This window comes from Nerophis ophidion, linkage group LG04, assembly GCF_033978795.1.
Source record: "Nerophis ophidion isolate RoL-2023_Sa linkage group LG04, RoL_Noph_v1.0, whole genome shotgun sequence".
Taxonomy (NCBI): domain Eukaryota; kingdom Metazoa; phylum Chordata; class Actinopteri; order Syngnathiformes; family Syngnathidae; genus Nerophis; species Nerophis ophidion.
The window spans coordinates 35,353,771-35,373,843 of NC_084614.1; the positions used below are offsets into that span (position 1 = coordinate 35,353,771).

General features: G+C 41.6%; 1 protein-coding gene across 2 annotated transcripts; it reads left to right on the forward strand.

Moving 5' to 3' along the window:
* The first annotated feature begins 181 nt into the window (after positions 1 to 181).
* On the forward strand, positions 182 to 19,495 carry LOC133550558 (ester hydrolase C11orf54 homolog). Of its 2 annotated transcripts, none has more exons than XM_061896517.1 (8): positions 182 to 329; positions 1,470 to 1,568; positions 7,945 to 8,018; positions 8,095 to 8,196; positions 10,476 to 10,652; positions 10,761 to 10,910; positions 10,979 to 11,095; positions 19,041 to 19,495. In XM_061896517.1, exons 1-8 carry the CDS (start codon positions 263 to 265, stop codon positions 19,185 to 19,187), a joined length of 933 nt encoding a protein of 310 aa, XP_061752501.1. In that variant the 5' UTR covers positions 182 to 262; the 3' UTR covers positions 19,188 to 19,495. The 2 variants fall into 2 exon arrangements, with proteins under 2 accessions (XP_061752501.1, XP_061752502.1); XM_061896518.1 differs by lacking the exon at positions 19,041 to 19,495 and adding an exon at positions 11,236 to 11,359.
* Positions 19,496 to 20,073: the final 578 nt, after the last annotated feature.

The window sequence follows — 20,073 nt, forward strand, 5'->3', positions numbered from 1 at the left end:
GCCTCGACTAATTTACTGTACGCTAATTACCTTATCACATGACCCACATTTTATACAAACAACACTATTTACACCTGTTATGGATTTATAGGTCATAATCAACTAAAGACTGACTGGACGATAACTCTCTCAACCTTATTTACTCTTTGGCTGCTTCAACGCAACGCACCATCTACTGCACAGGTGAAACCTTGCATCCAGTTTTCGCTCAGGTTTCCTGCGTTTCAGCAAAAATTGCATTTAGGTACAGTAAAGTAAAATCATGGTGGATATTAGCAAGACTGAAAAGGTTCAGTTGCACGTCCCAGAACTGGATGAACTAAGTACTGGTAAGAACCTTCAGTAATCTGTAAATATGATACACTTCGCTTATTTCTGTTCCTTTTTGGGCTAATACCATGTGCTTTTGTGTTTTAATTAAAACTATTAATTATATATGTATGTATGTATGTATATGTATATATATATATATATATATATATATATATATATATATATATATATATGTATATATATATATATGTATGTATATGTATGTATATGTATGTGTAGAGAAAGTCACAAGACTACTTCATCTCCACAGAACTGTTTCATGGGGGTTCCCTCAATCGTCAGGAGATTTAGGGAACCCCTCATGAAACGGTTCTGTAGAGATGAAGTAGTCTTGTAATTTTTCCCACACATACATATATTGCGCTCTACCACGGTATCGAGCACTATTCTCTGGATAATCTAATTACGACATATATATGTATGTGTGTTGGGGGCATTCTTCTTCCTCCAAACACAACGAGTTGAGTTTATACCAAAAAGTTCTATTTTGGTTTCATCTGACCACATGACATTTTCCCAATCCTCTGCTGTATCATCCATGTATCCATTTTGGTATAAACTCAACTTGTCGTATTTGGAGGAAGAAGAATACTGAGTTGGATCCCAAGAACACCACACCTACTGTGAAGCATGGGGGTGGAAACGTCATGCTTTGGGGCTGTTTTTCTGCTAAGGGGACAGGACGATTGATCCGTGTTAAGGAAAGAATGAATGGAGCCATGTATCGTGAGATTTTGAGCCAAAACCTCCTTCCATCAGTGAGAGCTTTGAATGGTTGACCAAATACTTATTTTCCACCATAATTTACAAATAAATTCTTTAAAATTCCTACAATGTGAATTCCTGGATTTTTTTTTCACATTCTGTCTCTCACAGTTGAAGTGTACCTATGATGAAAATTACAGACCTCATGTCATCAATTTAAGTGGGAGAACTTGTACAATAGGTGGCTGACTAAATACTTTTTCGCCCCACTGTATATATGTATATATATATGAAGCTATCCTGTTTGAATTGTCTCGATGGGGAGTATTTTTGGTTGCTATGTTCAAAATAAATGTAATTAAATTCAATGCATAAGAACATACTAAGACACAATATCGTTGCCATGTGACAAGAGTGTCAAATGTTTGCAGTGTTAAAAAAAGGATTGGAAGAAAACTTTGCAGAAGTTGCAGTGAGAGTTGTGGAATGTCCGGACCTCACGAAGGAGCCGTTCTGCTTTCCTGTTAAAGGTAATTAAGATTGGGTCCAACGCACAGCAAGGTCCACACGGTCCAAACACTTGAAATGATACCATACCAAAAACAATTGACCACCGTAAAAAAAATAAAAGAATGCAGGATTAACTAAAACGCAAAGGGAAAAGGCCGCAAATGCCCAAAACCAATATAAAGTCCCAAAACATATGCATGATAAAAATACAAGTTCACTGAAACCCAGCTGAGAAATATCCTGAGTGAGAGGAAAAGCACCATTTTTCATAATGACTTTGTAGAACACTTGGCCCTAAAAATCTCTTGCTCTGACCAGGGCCACCTTCACATCCGCTGATTACGTGTGCTTAGGGGCCACGCAATTCATTGGGCATCCAGTTTTGAATAAGGGCATATAAAGTGTCAATAAATGATAAGGCGCTTCATATGAAAATTTACTGCAAAGTTATTCCAATCCATCTCCTGCTATGTCACTGATAATTCACTGATAAAAAAAAATGGCAATTTTTCCATGACATTGTCATTGGTGTGCATCATTAGAGGCCTACTGAAATGAGATTTTCTTATTTACACGTGAATAGCAGGCCCATTCTATGTGTAATACTTGATCATTTTGCGATATTGCCATATTTTTGCTGAAAGGATTTAGTAGAAAACATCCACGATAAAGTTTGCAACATTTGGTCGCTAATAAAAAAGCCTTGCCTGTACCGGAAGTAGCAGACGATGTGCGCGTGACGTCACCGGTGTGAGGGCTCCTCACATCCTCACATTGTTAATAATGTAAGCCACCAGCAGTAAGAGCAATTCGGACCAAGAAAGCGACGATTTCCCCATTAATTTGAGCGAGGATGAAAGATTCGTGGATGAGTAAAGTTAGAGTGAAGCACTTAAAAAAAAAAAAAAAAAAGGCGACGGCTCCGGATGGCGGCAGTGGGAGAGTTTCAGATGTAGATACATTTATTAGGATCATTCTTAATTAGACACATTTACTAGGATAATTCTTGAAAATCCATTATCTGCTTATTGTGTTAATAGTATTTTAGTGAGATTATAAAGTCATACCTGAAATTCGGATGGCTGCGGTGAACGCCAGTGTCTCTGAGAGAAACCGAGGAGCCAAGATCACAGCTGCCTTTTTGAGCTGTAGGATGAGATCGCGTAATCCACTCAAGTCTCCGGTAAGAGCCGACTTCATATCACAATTTTCCCACCCAAAATCTTGCTGGTTGACGTAAAGAAACATGTTTGCTTGACCACTCTGTGTTAAAGCTTCACAACAAACAAACACCGGCTGTGTTTCGGTTGCTAAAGGCAGCTGCAATCCACCGCTTTCCACCAACAGCATTTTTATTTGACGTCTCCATTATTAATTGAACAAATTGCAAAAGATTCAGCAACACTGATGTCCAAAATACTGTGTAATTGTGCGATGAAAAGAGACGACTTTTAGGCGTAAGTAGTGCTGGGCTAAAATCTCCCCTCCAACAAATAACGTCACAAACACGCGTCATTATTCCGCGTCATCATTCCGCGTCATCATTCCCGTCATCATTCCGCGATGTTTTCAACAGGAAACTCTGCTGGAAATTTAAAATTGTAATTTAGTAAACTTAACCGGCCGTATTGGCATGTGTTGCAATGTTAATATTTCATCATTGATATATAAACTGTCAGACTGCGTGGTCGGTAGTAGTGGGTTTCAGTAGGCCTTTAGGCCATTTGCCTTCCTCTGGTTCCTGGAGCTATGGGTTCCTGAAGAAGTGGGTGGTTTGTGTTTCCACTGCATTTCACAGTTCATTGTAGTTCCTACAAATCAGGCTGATAACATATGGAGGAGTGGTTTCTATCCTGATACCATGTAAATAAACACACAATATTAGGTCATAGTTATTTCACTAAAAAGCAAGTCAATTAAATACAAAGCAATCACATACAAAATGAGAGGATTTAAAAAATAAAGTGTACAAAATTGTTGATAAAAACTCAGGCTTTGTCCGCAATGGCCAACAGTCAGAAAGTTGTCCTCTTGGTGATGAATTCATGAAGGTCAGGCGATCCCTTCTGGTCCATTTCAGCTGTAAATAACAATATATAAATAATTAACTATCAGTGTTTATCTCACGCCGACAGCACAAACACACCGGCTTTAGCGTTAGCTTGTTAGGATTAGCATTCTGTTCACTCGGGTTGAGGCTAATAACTTCACAAATGGAGTGCCACTGACTACTTTTACACTTTAATCAAGTAAATAGTTAATATTTGATGTTGTGTACCTTTGTTCCACCCATGTGCTGCCTCTTTTTTTCACATTTATCCAACAAAGTCCGAGTAGTAAGCAGCTCATTTTGCCGCTTCGAGTCTGGTTTCATACTCCTTCGTAAATACGTTTAAAAGTGTCTGTCCACTTCCTGTAGCTTTGCGTAACAAATTTACGTTGGTAAAAACTAATAAACAACAATGAATGAATTTACAACGTGTAAATCGAATAAAACAAACAACATGTTTACTTGACCCTTTTCCTGGGAAACTGATCAAGGAGCTCTTTGTATTATTAGGTCCATCAGTGCTAAATATTATAAACGTATCACTTTCTTCGGGCACTGTTCCCCTAGCATTCAAATAAGCGGTTATTCATCCTCTTCTTAAAAGACCTAACCTCGATCCTGACCTCATGGTAAACTACCGAGTCTCACCTTCCCTTTATTTCAAAAATCCTTGAAAAAATTGTTGCGGAGCAGTTAAATGACCACTTAGCGTCTAACAATCTATGTGAAACCTTTCAATCCGGTTTCAGGGCAAATCACTCCACGGAGACAGCCCTCGCAAAAATGACTAATGATCTATTGCTAACGATGGATACTGATGCGTCATCTATGTTGCGGCTCCTCGATCTTAGCGCTGCTTTCGATACTGTCGATCATAATATTTTATTAGAACGTATCAAAACACGAATTGGTATGTCAGACTTAGCCCTGTCTTGGTTTAACTCTTATCTTACCGATAGGATGCAGTGTGTCTCCCATAACAATGTGACCTCGGACTACGTTAAGGTAATGTGTGGAGTTCCCCAGGGTTCGGTCCTTGGCCCTGCACTCTTCAGCATCTACATGCTGCCGCTAGGTGACATCATACGCAAATACGGTATTAGCTTTCACTGTTATGCTGATGACACCCAACTCTACATGCCCCAAAAGCTGACCAACACGCCGGATTGTAGTCAGCTGGAGGCGTGTCTTAATGAGATTAAACAATGGATGTCCGCTAACTTTTTGCAACTCAACGCCAAAAAAACGGAAATGCTGATTATCGGTCCTGCTAGACACCGACCTCTATTTAATAATACAACTCTAACATTTGACAACCAAACAATTAAACAAGGCGACACGGTAAAGAATCTGGGTATTATCTTCGACCCAACTCTCTCCTTTGAGGCACACATTAAAAGCGTTACTAAAACGGCCTTCTTTCATCTCCGTAATATCGCTAAAATTCGCTCCATTCTGTCCACTAAAGACGCTGAGATCATTATCCATGCGTTTGTTACGTCTCGCCTCGACTACTGTAACGTATTATTTTCGGGTCTCCCCATGTCTGGCATTAAAAGATTACAGTTGGTACAAAATGCGGCTGCTAGACTTTTGACAAGAACAAGAAAGTTTGATCACATTACGCCTGTACTGGCTCACCTGCACTGGTTTCCTGTGCACTTAAGATGTGACTTTAAGGTTTTACTACTTACGTATAAAATACTACACGGTCTAGCTCCATCCTATCTTGCCGATTGTATTGTACCATATGTCCCGGCAAGAAATCTGCGTTCAAAGGACTCCGGCTTATTAGTGATTCCCAAAGCCCAAAAAAAGTCTGCGGGCTATAGAGCTTTTTCATTTCGGGCTCCAGTACTCTGGAATGCCCTCCCGGTAACAGTTCGAGATGCCACCACAGTAGAAGCATTTAAGTCTCACCTTAAAACTCATTTGTATACTCTAGCCTTTAAATAGACTCCCTTTTTAGACCAGTTGATCTGCCGTTTCTTTTCTTTTTCTCCTATGTCCCACTCTCCCTTGTGGAGGGGGTCCGGTCCGATCCGGTGGCCATGTACTGCTTGCCTGTGTATCGGCTGGGGACATCTCTGCGCTGCTGATCCGCCTCCGCTTGGGATGGTTTCCTGCTGGCTCCGCTGTGAACGGGACTCTCGCTGCTGTGTTGGATCCGCTTTGGACTGGACTCTCGCGACTGTGTTGGATCCATTATGGATTGAACTTTCACAGTATTATGTTAGACCCGCTCGACATCCATTGCTTTCCTCCTCTCCAAGGTTCTCATAGTCATCATTGTCACCGACGTCCCACTGGGTCATCATTGTCACCGATGTCCCACTGGGTGTGGGTTTTCCTTGCCCTTATGTGGGCCTACCGAGGATGTCGTAGTGGTTTGTGCAGCCCTTTGAGACACTAGTGATTTAGGGCTATATAAGTAAACATTGATTGATTGATTGATTGATGAACTGCATATAGTTTAAAGACTACGGCTGAGTAAAAACACTCCGAAATACTGGCACTGATCAGCGTTCTTCAGCACAAAGATGCCACACACAGGTTCCTGCATTTCGAAAGCTCCTTTTGTTGTTCTTTTTCTGCTGTCAAGTATGTTGTAATACAAATTCACAAGAAATAAGAAATAAACAAGTCGCCGCTTACATTCCAATGGCATGGGTCTGAAAAATATGTTTTAGGAACGCACTCAACCCCCAAAAACATTCCTGTTTGCTTGTAAAAGTCTCACCTTCGAACGGTTCCTGTAGGACTAAATCTACCCGGGTTGTATATGGTAGAAAACGTATTTTCCCGTGTTAGTGGGAAAGTGCCTGAAAAAGTTCCTGAGGCTGATAAGGGCCTATTAGTGCTGGGCTGGTAAACACAATCATGTATAAAATATGCGAAATTGTGTCTTTTTTTTTTTTTTGCACCACTTTAAATACATGTCTGAACAATGTATTTCATATGAATTTATTTCAAGTACAAAATATGCACCTAATTAAATAAAAAATATTATTTAAAAAAACTATAAAAATCGATCTGCAACAGTAAGTTGGCCCTAGTGTGTGAATGTAAGTGTGAATGTTGTCTATCTATCTGATCTGCGATGAGCTGGCGACTTGTCCAGGGTGTACACCGCCTTCCGCCCCAGTGCAGCTGGGATAGGCTCTTTACTGGGTTGTTGACTGATGGGATGGTTGTATTTTTCAGCACAAACTTGTGCTCTTTTTGAGCTGCTAAATTCAGCGTAGTCCTCACCCCTCAGACAAAGAATGCTGGGAGCAAATATGCATTTGCTTAAAGTCTTCTGTGCGATGTTGACAGGTCTCATGAATTTCAAAGTCACCCAACGTCTGGGCTTGGTGCAACAACCTTCTACTATACAGGTGAGCGGAATGATTTATAACCCGAGAATTAACTTTTACCAACTCAAGACAACACAGCAGCAACGGAAGAAGCTCAAGTAGGCAGCCTCGCAATGTGTCACTACACCAGAATAGTAGTTTCTGCGTGTTACCACATACAATAACAATATCGCTGGCGATAAAATAATAGAATAGAATAGAATAGAATAGAAAGTACTTTATGGATCCCTGGGGGAAATTCAGCACGACAGTTCGCTCACAATAAACAATAATAATAATAAATAATATATGACATATATCATATATAATATATGAATAATATAAATATATTCTACATATATTCTACATTTAAGTGCAGCCAAGAAGGAACATATGCATTATACAGTCTGATGGCTGTCGGTATGAAAGACCTCCTGTGTCGTTCCGTGTTACATTTTGGGAGTCTGAGCCTTCCACTGAACATGCTCATTCTCTCTGCAAGGTCCGAGTGTAGTGGGTGGGAGGTGTTGTCCATAATGGCTAGGAGTTTTGCTAGACTTCTCCTCTCTGACACCACCGCCAGAGAGTCCAGCTCCACTCCCACCACGTTACTGGCCTTCTCAACCAACTAAAGGGCAGGTCACGGAATGTAAACGGAGAATTTTTGGCAGTTTTGGGATGTTTTTTAGAGAGCTTTATAGACAGAATAGATGACTCCCCTTTACATACATTGATAGCCACCACTCGCTAGCAGTTTTTCATTATTTAGAGTGCAACATTTAGGGATTGTGAATGATGGCATTTTTTTGTTTGGTGCTGTTGGACCTTGCTGCGCGTTTGCCCTTGTTGGCAAGCATGAAATTGTTAACCCAAAATGTGTTCCTGTAAATTTCTGTATGCAAATGCATAACTGACAAGTTGTAAAACCAAAACCATCCATAAATACAGATGTCGCATGTTGGTGTGTTTGTAGGCCTGTGTTATTTTGCCCTGTTCTTCCTCCTTAAGGTTTGTGTGGAAGTCCTCGGGTCACAGATGTGGGAGGAAAGCCTAACCTGGTACCCGTGGTTCAAAAGCACAAGGTAATTTTTGCAACACGTCACCTGGAGAGCAGTATGATGCTGATATTTTCATGATGTTGTCTCATCTTCTTTCAAGGAGTATGACATGAATGCAATATCAAAGGTGGTGGAGCTACCAGGAGCGTTCTTTCTCGGGGCAGGAGCTGCATCTCCCAGAGTGGTGGGAATGAACGCAGAGGTATGAATGCCAACAACGACAGCACATATAAGCAACTTTATTGAGCCAAGGCACATATTTTGCACGAGAATCCCAAGACTCCCTTGTTGTATGAATGGTAACAGGTCAACAACAACATCCATCCATCCATCCATTTTCTACCGCTTATTCCCTTTTGGGGTTGCGGGGGGCGCTGGCGCCTATCTCAGCTACAATCGGGCGGAAGGCGGGGTACACTCTCGACAAGTCGCAAACTCATCGCAGGGTCAACAACAACAGTAACAGTTCAAACCCCAGCTGAGTCATACCAAAGACTATAAAAATGGGACCCATTACCTCCCTGCTTGGCACTCAGCATCAGGGGTCGGAATTGGGGGTTCAATGACCAAAAGGTTTCCCAAGCGTGGCCACCGCTGCCGCTCACTGCTCCTCTCACCTCCCAAGGGGTGGAACATGGGGATGGGTCAAATGCAGACACACACCTAGTGTGTGTGTGTGTGACTATCAGTGGTACTTACACTTTACTTTTATTTATGTACTGTATCTCTTGCCTTCTAGTGGAATGACATTCATTGTTTACCCATTGCTGGGTAAAACATTTTTATGTTTGAATAAATTTTTATTGCTTTTTTCGCATTATCTCAGGATTCTACGGAGCCCCTAAATTGACATGGGGAAAATTTTATTTTGGGGGGGGGGATTTAAAAAAATTTTTTTTTTTTTTAGATATGTATTTCCTGCGCACGGGAAACTTTTGCGTGCGCATGACATACATATCTAAAAAATAGAAATAAAATCCCACCCCCAAACAAAATTTCCCACATGTCCCTTTTGGGGCTCCGTAGGAAAGTCCTAGTTGGAAAGACAGCCAAATTAACTCCTGAACTGGCATTTTTACACACAACTCAAACCACCCGCACGGACCCAATGCTTTCTCGTGCACACAAGAAACTTTAGCGTGCGCACAAGATACATATCTAAACCCCCCCCCCCAAAAAAATCCCCCATGTCTCTATAAGGGCTCCGTATATAACAAAGAGGGTGATTACATTTCAATGAAATTAAATTAAATAAATAATTTACAATAACAGTTTAGAGTATTAAGTCATGACGTTGCAGTGGAAAAGTGGAAGAAGATAACGGTTCAGTCAGGTACAATAAATGAATACATAAAATGGCAAGAAGTAATACAAAATGGCAAGTTGCCATATGACAATCCAGACATCTCAGACGTCTAAATCCTGCCTCCTGGTTTCAACTGACTCAATGGTGGCGATCAGGGGATTCCAGATTAGTTCAAACTTCTTTAGTGAATAACCTTTTGGAATATATCTTCGCTTTTAAGCTTTTAAAAATATAACAATCAGAAGTGCATATCCATCTGGCCGTGCACAGGAGAGTAACTGTTTTGTGCACACGATAAACTGTGAACTAGCAAAAAGAGCTAACTTCTGCTTTTTACGGACTAGCTGTGCGACTCGACTACTCGTGTGTGGGTGTGGCGCAGGTGACTCGGGCTGCTGCCCATCATCTAAGTCCAGCCACCACGCTGTGCATGTGTTTACGCAAGCAGCTAAACCAACAATCATAGATGCCAAGAGGTGACGGAACAGCACCACCGACACACTGGATTGCTTCTCCCAGGCAGCAGGATGCAGAGGACTCCATGAAGCCCCTCAGAAAAGATATTATATTTCACGGAACTTACTTAATTTGCTAGACAAGGCTTTTTCTGTGGTGGGTCCTAAACTATGGAATGTTCTGCTCCCTGGTGTCAGAATGGCCCCCCACAGTTGAATGTTGTAAAGAGGATCTGTTATACAAAACCAGCTTTTCTTACCTATTGGCACCCGTTTTTGTATATTTGTGATCCCAATAACCACCTATAATCTGAATCTAAACCATGGTATTCATAAACTACTTTTGCCTCACATCTGAGACCTTTGTGATGTATTTTGCATTAACATCAAACGATAGTAGAGGTTTACTTGTGGGTTCTTCCGAGGATGTCGTAGTCGTAATGGTTTGTACAGTCCTTTGAGACATTTGTGATTTAGGGCTATATAAATAAACATTGATTGATTGATTGAGAGGTACAAGTGGTAGAAAATGGATGAATGGATAATGTGCAGCAGTGTGAAAACATTGTTTGGTAATAGAGCTATATGAACAAAGTGGGTTTGGAATATTGAAATAGTAAAGAACATTTTACTTTGACAAGCAGATTTTCACACCAACTTATGATACTGCTTTACACTGTTTTAATTCAAACCATTTTGACTTAATAAATATTTCCACAGCTGATACCTCTGTGTCTAACTGAAGCAGAAGGAAGGCCTGCAGTGAACAGCAGCTACTTCTCCTCCATCAAACCAGCGGATGGTCAGTGTCTGCAAGAAAGATACAGCGACAAATTCTCAGACTGTAACTTTGCTCTGCTCGGGAATTTTTACGTTTGTGAGGGGAAGCCGGGAAAGGTAATTAGACATTAAAATAAACGGATGCTTCATCAGTATTGTCGGTTTGTTTAAACATGAGCTCACTTAACAGAACAAACTGACAATGCTGCCTCTCCTCTCCCTCAGGTCATTGAGGTACATGCCAAGAAGAGAACAGGAGACTACAGCATAGTGACGGCCTTGAGAAAGACTCTGGAAGTGGAGTACCCTGATAAAAGCCTTGCTCTGGGGGGCACCTTCATCATCCAGAAGGGGAAAGCCAAAATCCACATTATGGTGAAAAAATTAGTGTGATGCAATAACTGTTTGTACATATGAACATCGAAATGATCTCATGTTGACAGGTCAGAGAGTTCTCCGTCTGTCCACTGGTCACCGTTGAAGCGGTCAACCACCGTCTGAAGCACTTTGAGGTGAACGCCCCCCTCATCTGCCTGTCTGTGCTTGTATCCAAGGACCCTGTGAGTAAGCATCAGTAACATTCCGTCATTTAAAAGTCTTAGCCCACCATTAGATTTTTTATAATATAATTAGAATTAGCAATGTCCCGATCAATATTTTTGGCTTCTGATCATGATCCCATTTCTTTTTTTGGTGTTAGGCTCGATCTGATCTTAAGTCTTGATCCGAAACATTGACGAAAGAGTTAGTCAAATTTAGAATTTGCTTGTATGGTTGTAAATCAGATGTGGTGAATGAGAAGTACAAGTTTTTAAACAAAATAAAATGGCTCGTGTACAATACCAAAACAAAAGCAAAAACTACGATTGGGGAACTCCACTTTTTAAATTTTGCCTATCATTCACAATCCTTTATTCTAAGACAAGAACTTATATATTTTTCTTTTTTTATGCATTCTAAGCATTAAATCGATCAACAGTCGCCACAATATTAACATTTAATATTTACGTGTTTTGATCATTTTACACATACGCAGAGCGTTAATTTACATCACTGATTACTGCTAACTGCAGACGTCATGAGAGTCAACAAACATAATAAAACATCACTTACTGTGTAAAGTCTGCTGTCATTGAGATGCTGACTAATAGATTCTTGCTAGTGATAACGGCGCCGCTATAAATAGTTTGTCTGCATTAGCGCTTATAACAACATCCATAGTACTTGGTTAATATTCGAGTCACAAGATGTAAATGTTTTTGTAATTGTTTTTTACGGGCGGAATAGAGGACTTCCCATTGGCTCCGCTGTAAGCGGACTACGGTAGTCCTGATACCAATGTTTTGGTACCGGTATCAAAACATATTTCGATACTTTTCTAATTAAAAGGCACCACAAAAACGGCATTATTGGCTTTATTTTAATAACAAATCTTACGGTACATTAAACATATGTTTCTTTTTACAATCCAAGAACAATGTTGTCCTTAAATAAAATAGTGAAAATACAAGACAACTTGTCTTTTATTAGTAAGTAAGCAAACAAAGGCTCCTAATTTGGGTGCTGACATATGCAGTAACTTGTTCACGAGCGACGGAAGAGTGTATCGTGAGGTCAATAGGCTGATCGGTGCGGCGTCTTCAGTAATGCGGACGCTGTATCGATCCGTTGTGGTGAAGAAGGAGCTGAGCTGGAAGGCAAAACTCTCGATTTACCGGTCGATCTACGTTCCCATCCTCACCTATGGTCATGAGCAATTGGTTATGACCGAAAGGATAAGATCACGGGTACAAGCGGCCGAAATGAGTTTCCTCCGTCGGGTGGCGGGGCTCTCCCTTAGAGATAGGGTGAGAAGCTCTGTCCTCCGGGAGGAGCTCAAACTAAAGCCGCTGCTCCTCCACATCAAGAGGAGCCAGATGAGGTGGTTTGGGCATCTGGTCAGGATGCCACCCAAACACCTCCCTAGGGAGGTGTTTAGGGCACTTCCAACCCGTAGAAGGCCACAGGGAAGACCCAGGACACGTTGGGAAGACTATGTCTCCCAGCTGGCCTGGGAGTGCTTTGATTTCCCGGGAGGAGCTGGATATAATGGCTGCGGAGAGGGAAGTCTGAGCTTCCCTGCTTAGGCTGCTGCCCCCGCGACCCGACCTCGGATAAGCGGAAGAAGATGGATGGATATTGTGTCATTTCCCATTCTATTATTTTGTCAAAATAATGAAAGACAAACGGTAGAAAATTAATTATTAATCTACTTGTTAATTTACTGTTATTATTTGCTTACTTTCTGGTTTAACATGTTCCATCTACACTTGTGTTAAAACGTAATAAACACTTACTCTTGTTTGGATGCTTTACATTAGTTTTGGATGATACCACAAATTCGGGTATTGATCCGATGCCAAATAATTACAGGTTCATCACACTCTTGTACTTGGTATCAGAGTGGATTTCAGGTGTAGATCCACTTATGGCGTTTGTTTACATTGTGAAGCGCCAGCTTCCTCCTTCGATGTGTATTGAAGCATGTTTAGTTATTCCTCGTCCTGCAGGGATGATAACTGTAAGAAACTTACTTTATTTGTCGCCATGGAGGAGAGGATTAGTGATTTAGAAGTAGCTACAGCACTGCCGACTGTGGGTAACCATTGTAACAGGTCTCCGACCCGGATCCTCTCTTGCGTCACGGAAACACCGCACCCTGGCGCAGTGGTTACAATTGTTTTAATGGTTTTTCACAATATCAAAATCTTCAAAAGTCTTTTAGCTTTTCAGCTCATGTACAAGGTTATCTTTTCAGATTGCTCTCTCGTCTGGCAGTCCCACTCTCGTTTGCCAGCCCTGTCATGGTCTCCAACGCTGCTGATAAAGGGAACAGGTGATTAGATAACTCATCCCAGCTGAGGTATCTGCTCACCTGCACATGCCCCGCCCGCAGGGGACGCGTAGGACACGCCCCTCTCCACAGCCATGTCTTAAAGCACTTCTTCCTGAGGGCGTTTTAGTGTTACAGCTTCACCTTTATCGTTAGTTTTTCAGCCAAAATGCATCTTTATCCCTTTTCTGTCTACACACTGTGTCTGCTTGTAAGTACTCTGTGATTGTGTGTGGACAAACATGCTCCTCTGCTTGTAAACCAGCAATGTCACAACATGACGACAGCGCACCGTTATGCCCGTAAAAAATTTGGAACCGGTACTTTTTAGAGGCGGATTTTTATTTACGAGTTAGAATGCATTGAAAAAATGTCCATTGTCATCCATCCATCCATCTTTTTCCGCTTATCCGAGGTCGGGTCACGGGGGCAGCAGCCTAAGCAGGGAAGCCCAGACTTCCTTCTCCCCAGCCACTTTGTCTAGCTCTTCCCGGGGGATCCCAAGGTGTTCCCAGGCCTGTCAGGAGACATAGTCTTCCCAACGAGTCCTGGGTCTTCTCCGTGGCCTCCTACCGGTTGGACGTGCCTTAAACACCTCCCTAGCGAGGCGTTCGGGTGGCATCCTGACCAGATACCCAAACCACCTCATCTGGCTCCTCTCGATGTGGAGGAGCAGCTGCTTTACTTTGAGTTCCTCCCAGAGGACAGAGCTTCTCACCCTATCTCTAAGGGAGAGCCCCGCCACACGGCGGAGGAAAGTCATTTCGGCCGCATGTACCCGTGATCTTATCCTTTCGATCATGACCTAAAACTCATGACCATAGGTGAGGATGGGAACTTAGATCGACCGGTAAATTGAGAGTTTTGCCTTCCGGCTCAGCTCCTTCTTCACCGAAAAGGGATCGGTACAACGTTCGCATTACTGAAGACGCCGCACCGATCCGCTTGTCGATCTCACAATCCACTCTTCCCCCACTCATGAACAAGCCTCCTAGGTACCTGAACCCCTCCACTTGGGGCAGGGTCTCCTCCCCAACCCGGAGATGGCACTCCACCCTTTTCCTGGAGAGAACCATGGACTCTGACTTGGAGGTGCTGATTCTCATTCCAGTCGCTTCACACTCGGCTGCGAACCGATCCAGTGATAGCTGAAGATCCCGGCCAGATGAAGCCATCAGGACCACATCATCTGCAAAAAGCAGAGACCTAATCCCGCGGCCACCAAACCGGAACCCCTCAACGCCTTAACTGCGCCTAGAAATTCTGTCCATTAAGGTTTTGAACAGAATCGGTGACAAAGGGCAGCCTTGGCGGAGTCCAACCCTCACTGGAAACGTGTCCAACTTACTGCCGGCAATGCGGACCAAGCTCTGGCACTGATCGTACAGGGAGCAGACCGCCACAATAAGACAGTCCGAAACTCCATACTCTCTGAGCACTCCCCACAGGACTTCCGGAGGGACACGGTCAAATGCCTTCTCCAAGTCCACAAAGCACATGTAGACTAGTTGGGCAAACTCCCATGCACCCTCAAGATCCCTGCCGAGAGTATAAAGCTGGTCCACAGTTCCACGACCAGGACGAAAACCACACTGTTCCTCCTGAATCCGAGGTTCAACTGTCCGGCGTAGCCACCTCTCCAGTACACCTAAATAAACCTTACTGGGAAGGCTGAGGAGTGTGATCCCACGATAGTTGGAACACACCCTCCGGTCCCCCTTCTTAAAGAGAGGGACCACCACCCCCATCCGCCAATCCAGAGGTACCGCCCCCGATGTCCACGCGATGCTGCAGAGTCATGTCCATTGTCATGTTTTTCATTATGATTATGAACGACGGGCAAAAGTCCAAAAAATTGCAGTTCCTTTTTAAATAATTTGTGTTGGGCCCCTGAGAAACCTCCTCTATCCACAGATTTAGTCCCAAGAACAAGAAAATATATCTTCAATGTGCCCAATTAAATAGCTTAGTTGCACAAACAGCTAGGGATGGCGATTGAAAAACACATCGGAAAACTTAAGAACCTGTTCCTAGTGTTTCGATTTCTGAAAATCATTTGCCAGTTTTGTCAACAGTTTTCTTATTGATCCTTGTGAAAGGATGACAAGAGCGCAACTTTAAATATCTGTGGATATTTCATCAAAGACATAAAATACATACCAGAAACATTAGCACACACAAAATGTGATAACTTCAAATGAATGATGCATTTTGGATCCCATTGGAGCTTGAAGTGCATCTGCACTAGCAGTTAATACTGCAGATAACCAATGAAATAACACTGTGGATCATGTTAGTGCTTCTTTGTAAGCTCTGCTGTTATTAACTGTTAACATGAAATTATTGCTCCAATGCTTGACTGGTGCAGGAGTGGCACACCTTTGTCTGTAGAGACACTGTCGTTAGTCAGAAGGATCGCGTATGCTTCCTAAAAAAGCAGATTAGCATTTTTTCCTGCAAACTACCGTAAATTCTAGACTATAAGCCACTACTTGTTTCCTCCGCTTTGAACTCTGCAGCTTATAAAACAGTGCAGCTAATAATAATGCAAATAATTCTCATAAAACACAAGAAAATACACTGCCGCCGTCTTTTGGGCGAGTTTACTCACTGCAGGTGCTGCAGGGCCAACGTTTTCATTATTTCCTTCTGTTTAGTGCTTTGAACCGGAAGTACTAGTGCCGTTCCTTCTTCTTTTCGTCGATAGCGTTTCTACTCGTATGGATTCTTGATTCATCACTCAAAGCAACGTTTCTATGGTTTTAAGGCCACAATAGGATATTATTGTGGTGGTCTTGTGGTTAGCGTACCATGAGATCGGTAGGTCGTGAGTTCAAACCCCGGCCAAGTCTTACCAAAGACTATAAGAATGGGACCCATTGCCTCCCTGCTTAGCACTCAGCATCAAAGGTTGGAATTGGGGCTCAAATCACCAAAATAATTCCCGAGCGTGGCCACCGCTGCTGCTCACTGATCCCCTCACCTCCCAGGAAGGGAAAAAAGGGGATGGGTCAAACGCAGAGAGTAATTTCACCACAATTTCACCAATGTTTAGGATAACACACTTACTGTAATTGACCACCAATATAATGCTAAAATATTCTAATCATATTTATTACTACAAACATATATTTTTAAGCCCAAATAGTTGTGCAGGAACATCCACGTTTTCAAGAAAAAAAAATAAATATATGTATATATATTTTTTTGTGGCACCAGCTTGTAGCTATGGAGGGATTCAAATTTTCCGGGAAGTGCATTGCGGCAGCCATTTTGAAGGGCGAGCGCCATCGTTTACGACATCTCTACACGTAATATTTCCGAACTATTCAGTGGGAAAATAACACTGCTCCGGCTGTGATACAATGGAGAAATACTGTGAGTCATTACATAAGAAGTCCCTTCGTTGTTTTAAGTAGCAAACATCCTTAATTGGATGTAATGTTACATACCTGTATTTTGTGAACTACCTAATTGTTCAACCCAGCCCTTTTTACACTTGGAAAAACTTTCAAAATTATAGGAGTCAAGATAGCCATGGCGGCTTGGTTTGTTAAGTTAAGTTAAGTGTGGTGAAATTTGTCGTCTGCATTTGACCCATCTCCTTGTTCACCCCCTGGGAGGTGAGGGTAGCAGTGAGTAGCAGCGGTGGCCACGCCCGAGAATTATTTTGGTGATTTAGCCCCCAATTCCAACCTTTGATGCTGAGTGCCAAGCAGGGAGGTAATGTGGATGGATTCGTGACAGAAATGAGCCGACCCAAGTTTGACACCCTGGATAATCATGGATAACCAATCTAACATCTCAGCACACTGTGACTGTAAGGCAGGATTGAAAGAATGTTGTTTTCATGTCTCTTCCCTTTTGTTTTATGTGAAGGCTACAGTCTGGATAAAAGAAAGTGCGTACTATTTTGATTGAATACAATTACTACCAAAGTTCTTCGACCAAGCATATCAAGTTACTGCAAAGTGGGGCTGTTATTTACTTTAAATAATTGTTTTACTTCCGAAATGATTTACCTGAAATAATCTGAACAAACACAAAGTCGTCAGCACGTCAAATCCTGGTTGATTGAAGGAATTAATCTATGCTCGCCTTTGCCGTTCACTCTTCTTTTCAGCCGCTTCGGTTTGTGCAGGAATGCGCTTAGGAATGCAAACAAGCTGAGAATATCTCCCCCACCTCGATTGTGGCAGTGGACAATGGCACACGTCGTCGGCAATATGAATATTACTGGACAAATTATCGTTGACGATTAGCGTTTCACTAACTTCGACCCTATAATATGGATATCGGCAATGCATTGTGGGAAATGTAAAAAAATTCGAACACCTCCTATAGAAATCAGCGGTGCTAGCTTTTTTGTCTAGGAAAGAAGCACTATCACCAGTCAATGGGTTTATCAAATTGCGATAACCAATCACAGTTTTACGACAGTTTGAAAGGGTAATACTAACCGTCAGGGGTTTATCATTAATACCAATAATTGTTACATTTCTACATGGAATAGATTTGTTGTTGTATAGCATGTCATAACTACTTCACACATGGTTTGATTGATTGTCCCAACAGTTTTCATGTTGGGTTCGCACCAATGTAACTACACATACTCTGATCCTCTCCAAATTGTATATGGCGGCTAAGTGTACCACTTAGTACCTGATCGCATGATTTTTGAGTCACTTCCTACTGATGGAAAATAACAGTCATCACTCCCTACCACACATTCCCTCCAAAAAATGTTATGACGGATAAGGTTGCCTTCCAGCGGGTGACTATGTTTGCATCGACCAGAGATTCTCAAACTTTGGTATGTATGCCACTAGCAGTACGCGGGCTCTATCTAGCGGTACGACAAATAATCGCTTGGCTAAAGTACAGTGTTGTATTTTCCTGTAGTCAAACACAATGTTACTGTTCAAACTGTGTGTAAAGTTACAGTGGCCAAAACAATGAAATATACCTGTTAAATAAAACCTTCAATGTTGGACATTATGGTGGTACCTGGAAAGCTAAGTGTTTTCTGAGGTAGTACTTTGTAAAAAAAAGTTTGAGAACCATTGGCATAGACTCAAATAGTTCTCCTTACTGGTTAAATAGTATCCATGTGTAAATTATGCTTGCCCGTTCAACACAACTTGCAACTTTAATTATTATTGACTCCTGAATCACCATTTTTGAGGACTTTAACATACTCAAACATACCAAATGATGTGATGTGCTGTATACCCTATGCATGACAAACTGCAACCAGTGGTCAGGCTTTGGGGCATGAGCTATGAAGTTTTGGAAAGTGGACTCACCCATCAAATACCATCACTCCCAGATTCACTCTGACATGGAGTGATAGTATCTGCAAGGTTCCCAGCTATGGCGAAATAGTATTGCATTTGGCAGCAAAGATGCTCCTTAAGAGTTCTAGCGGAGGTTCCACTATACAGAGCGCAGCCTTCCACCACTTAAAGTAAGGAAAAAAGTGTCCTAATTGTGTTTGCCAACCTGTATTAACCATTAAGACAACAAAGCTAATGGTGGCCTAATATTTTTGTATGGCACCTTTCAATGAACAAAGCTACTCTGTATTTTAAATGAGAGTTTCAGGAGCATTATATGTGTTGCTTTGCATGAAGGGACTGGACCTATGTGTGGAGCACACACACTGCTTCAGCCACCATGGAGAAGGTGGCCACTACTACATCGACACCACACCTGACAGTGTGGAGTACCTCGGCTACTTCATGCCTGCAGAGTTTATTTACCGCATCGACAGACCCTAAGAGAAACATACAGTGGCGAGAGATTGAAAAACAAAGCTCAAGTACGACCTTGTGCCAATCAATCACTCAATTATGAAGTACAGAACCACACAATTGCAAACCCTGTAAAACTCTTGATTTTGAGTGTACAATTTGAAATACACTACATTTAGAATACAGATACGATTTTTATTTTCCATGAACGAATAATGAATGCCAAGATGAAATTATTAACAATCATACCAACCTAGCTGTCAAGACAAGTCTTGCATTAGGCTATGTCTACACTAATGCACAAAATGTGCACACAGACATATCTAATGTAACAATTTGAGTAAGTAAACATTTGTACTTATCGAATAACTTGAGTATTCAATATACATTTTTTGGAAAATATATTCAATAAAAAATAAAATGTTGTGTATTGTTTTTTTGTAAATATATTTGTTTTAATGATTTAACAAATGAATGGTTTCCTATGGGTATAACAAATTCCCAGTAAAACAATTATGTTTTGATACTATACCAGACAGAATTCTGTCAAACATTGCGAGATGCAAGTAATTCTTAACCATGCTGTGATTTTTTCTATTTTAAATGAAGCAATACATTGGTCACAATTTTTATTGTAGAAGTCATTACTATTATGCTTATTGAGATCAGTAGCTAATCAGGGTGGGTGGATTGATACCAACTAGGGTAGGATCAGTATTGGATCCATACTAGCTAGATGAATTTATTACTTTTCAGGGCTCCCTGGTTTTTTCCCCACAAATGTTCGTGTTTTTTCTACTGATAATGTGTTTATACTGTATATTGTTTACAAATTCAGGGAATAGGTTCAGTTTATTTCCAACATGCATTTGATACAATGTAATGCATCACATATTTCCAGTTGTTTCATTAC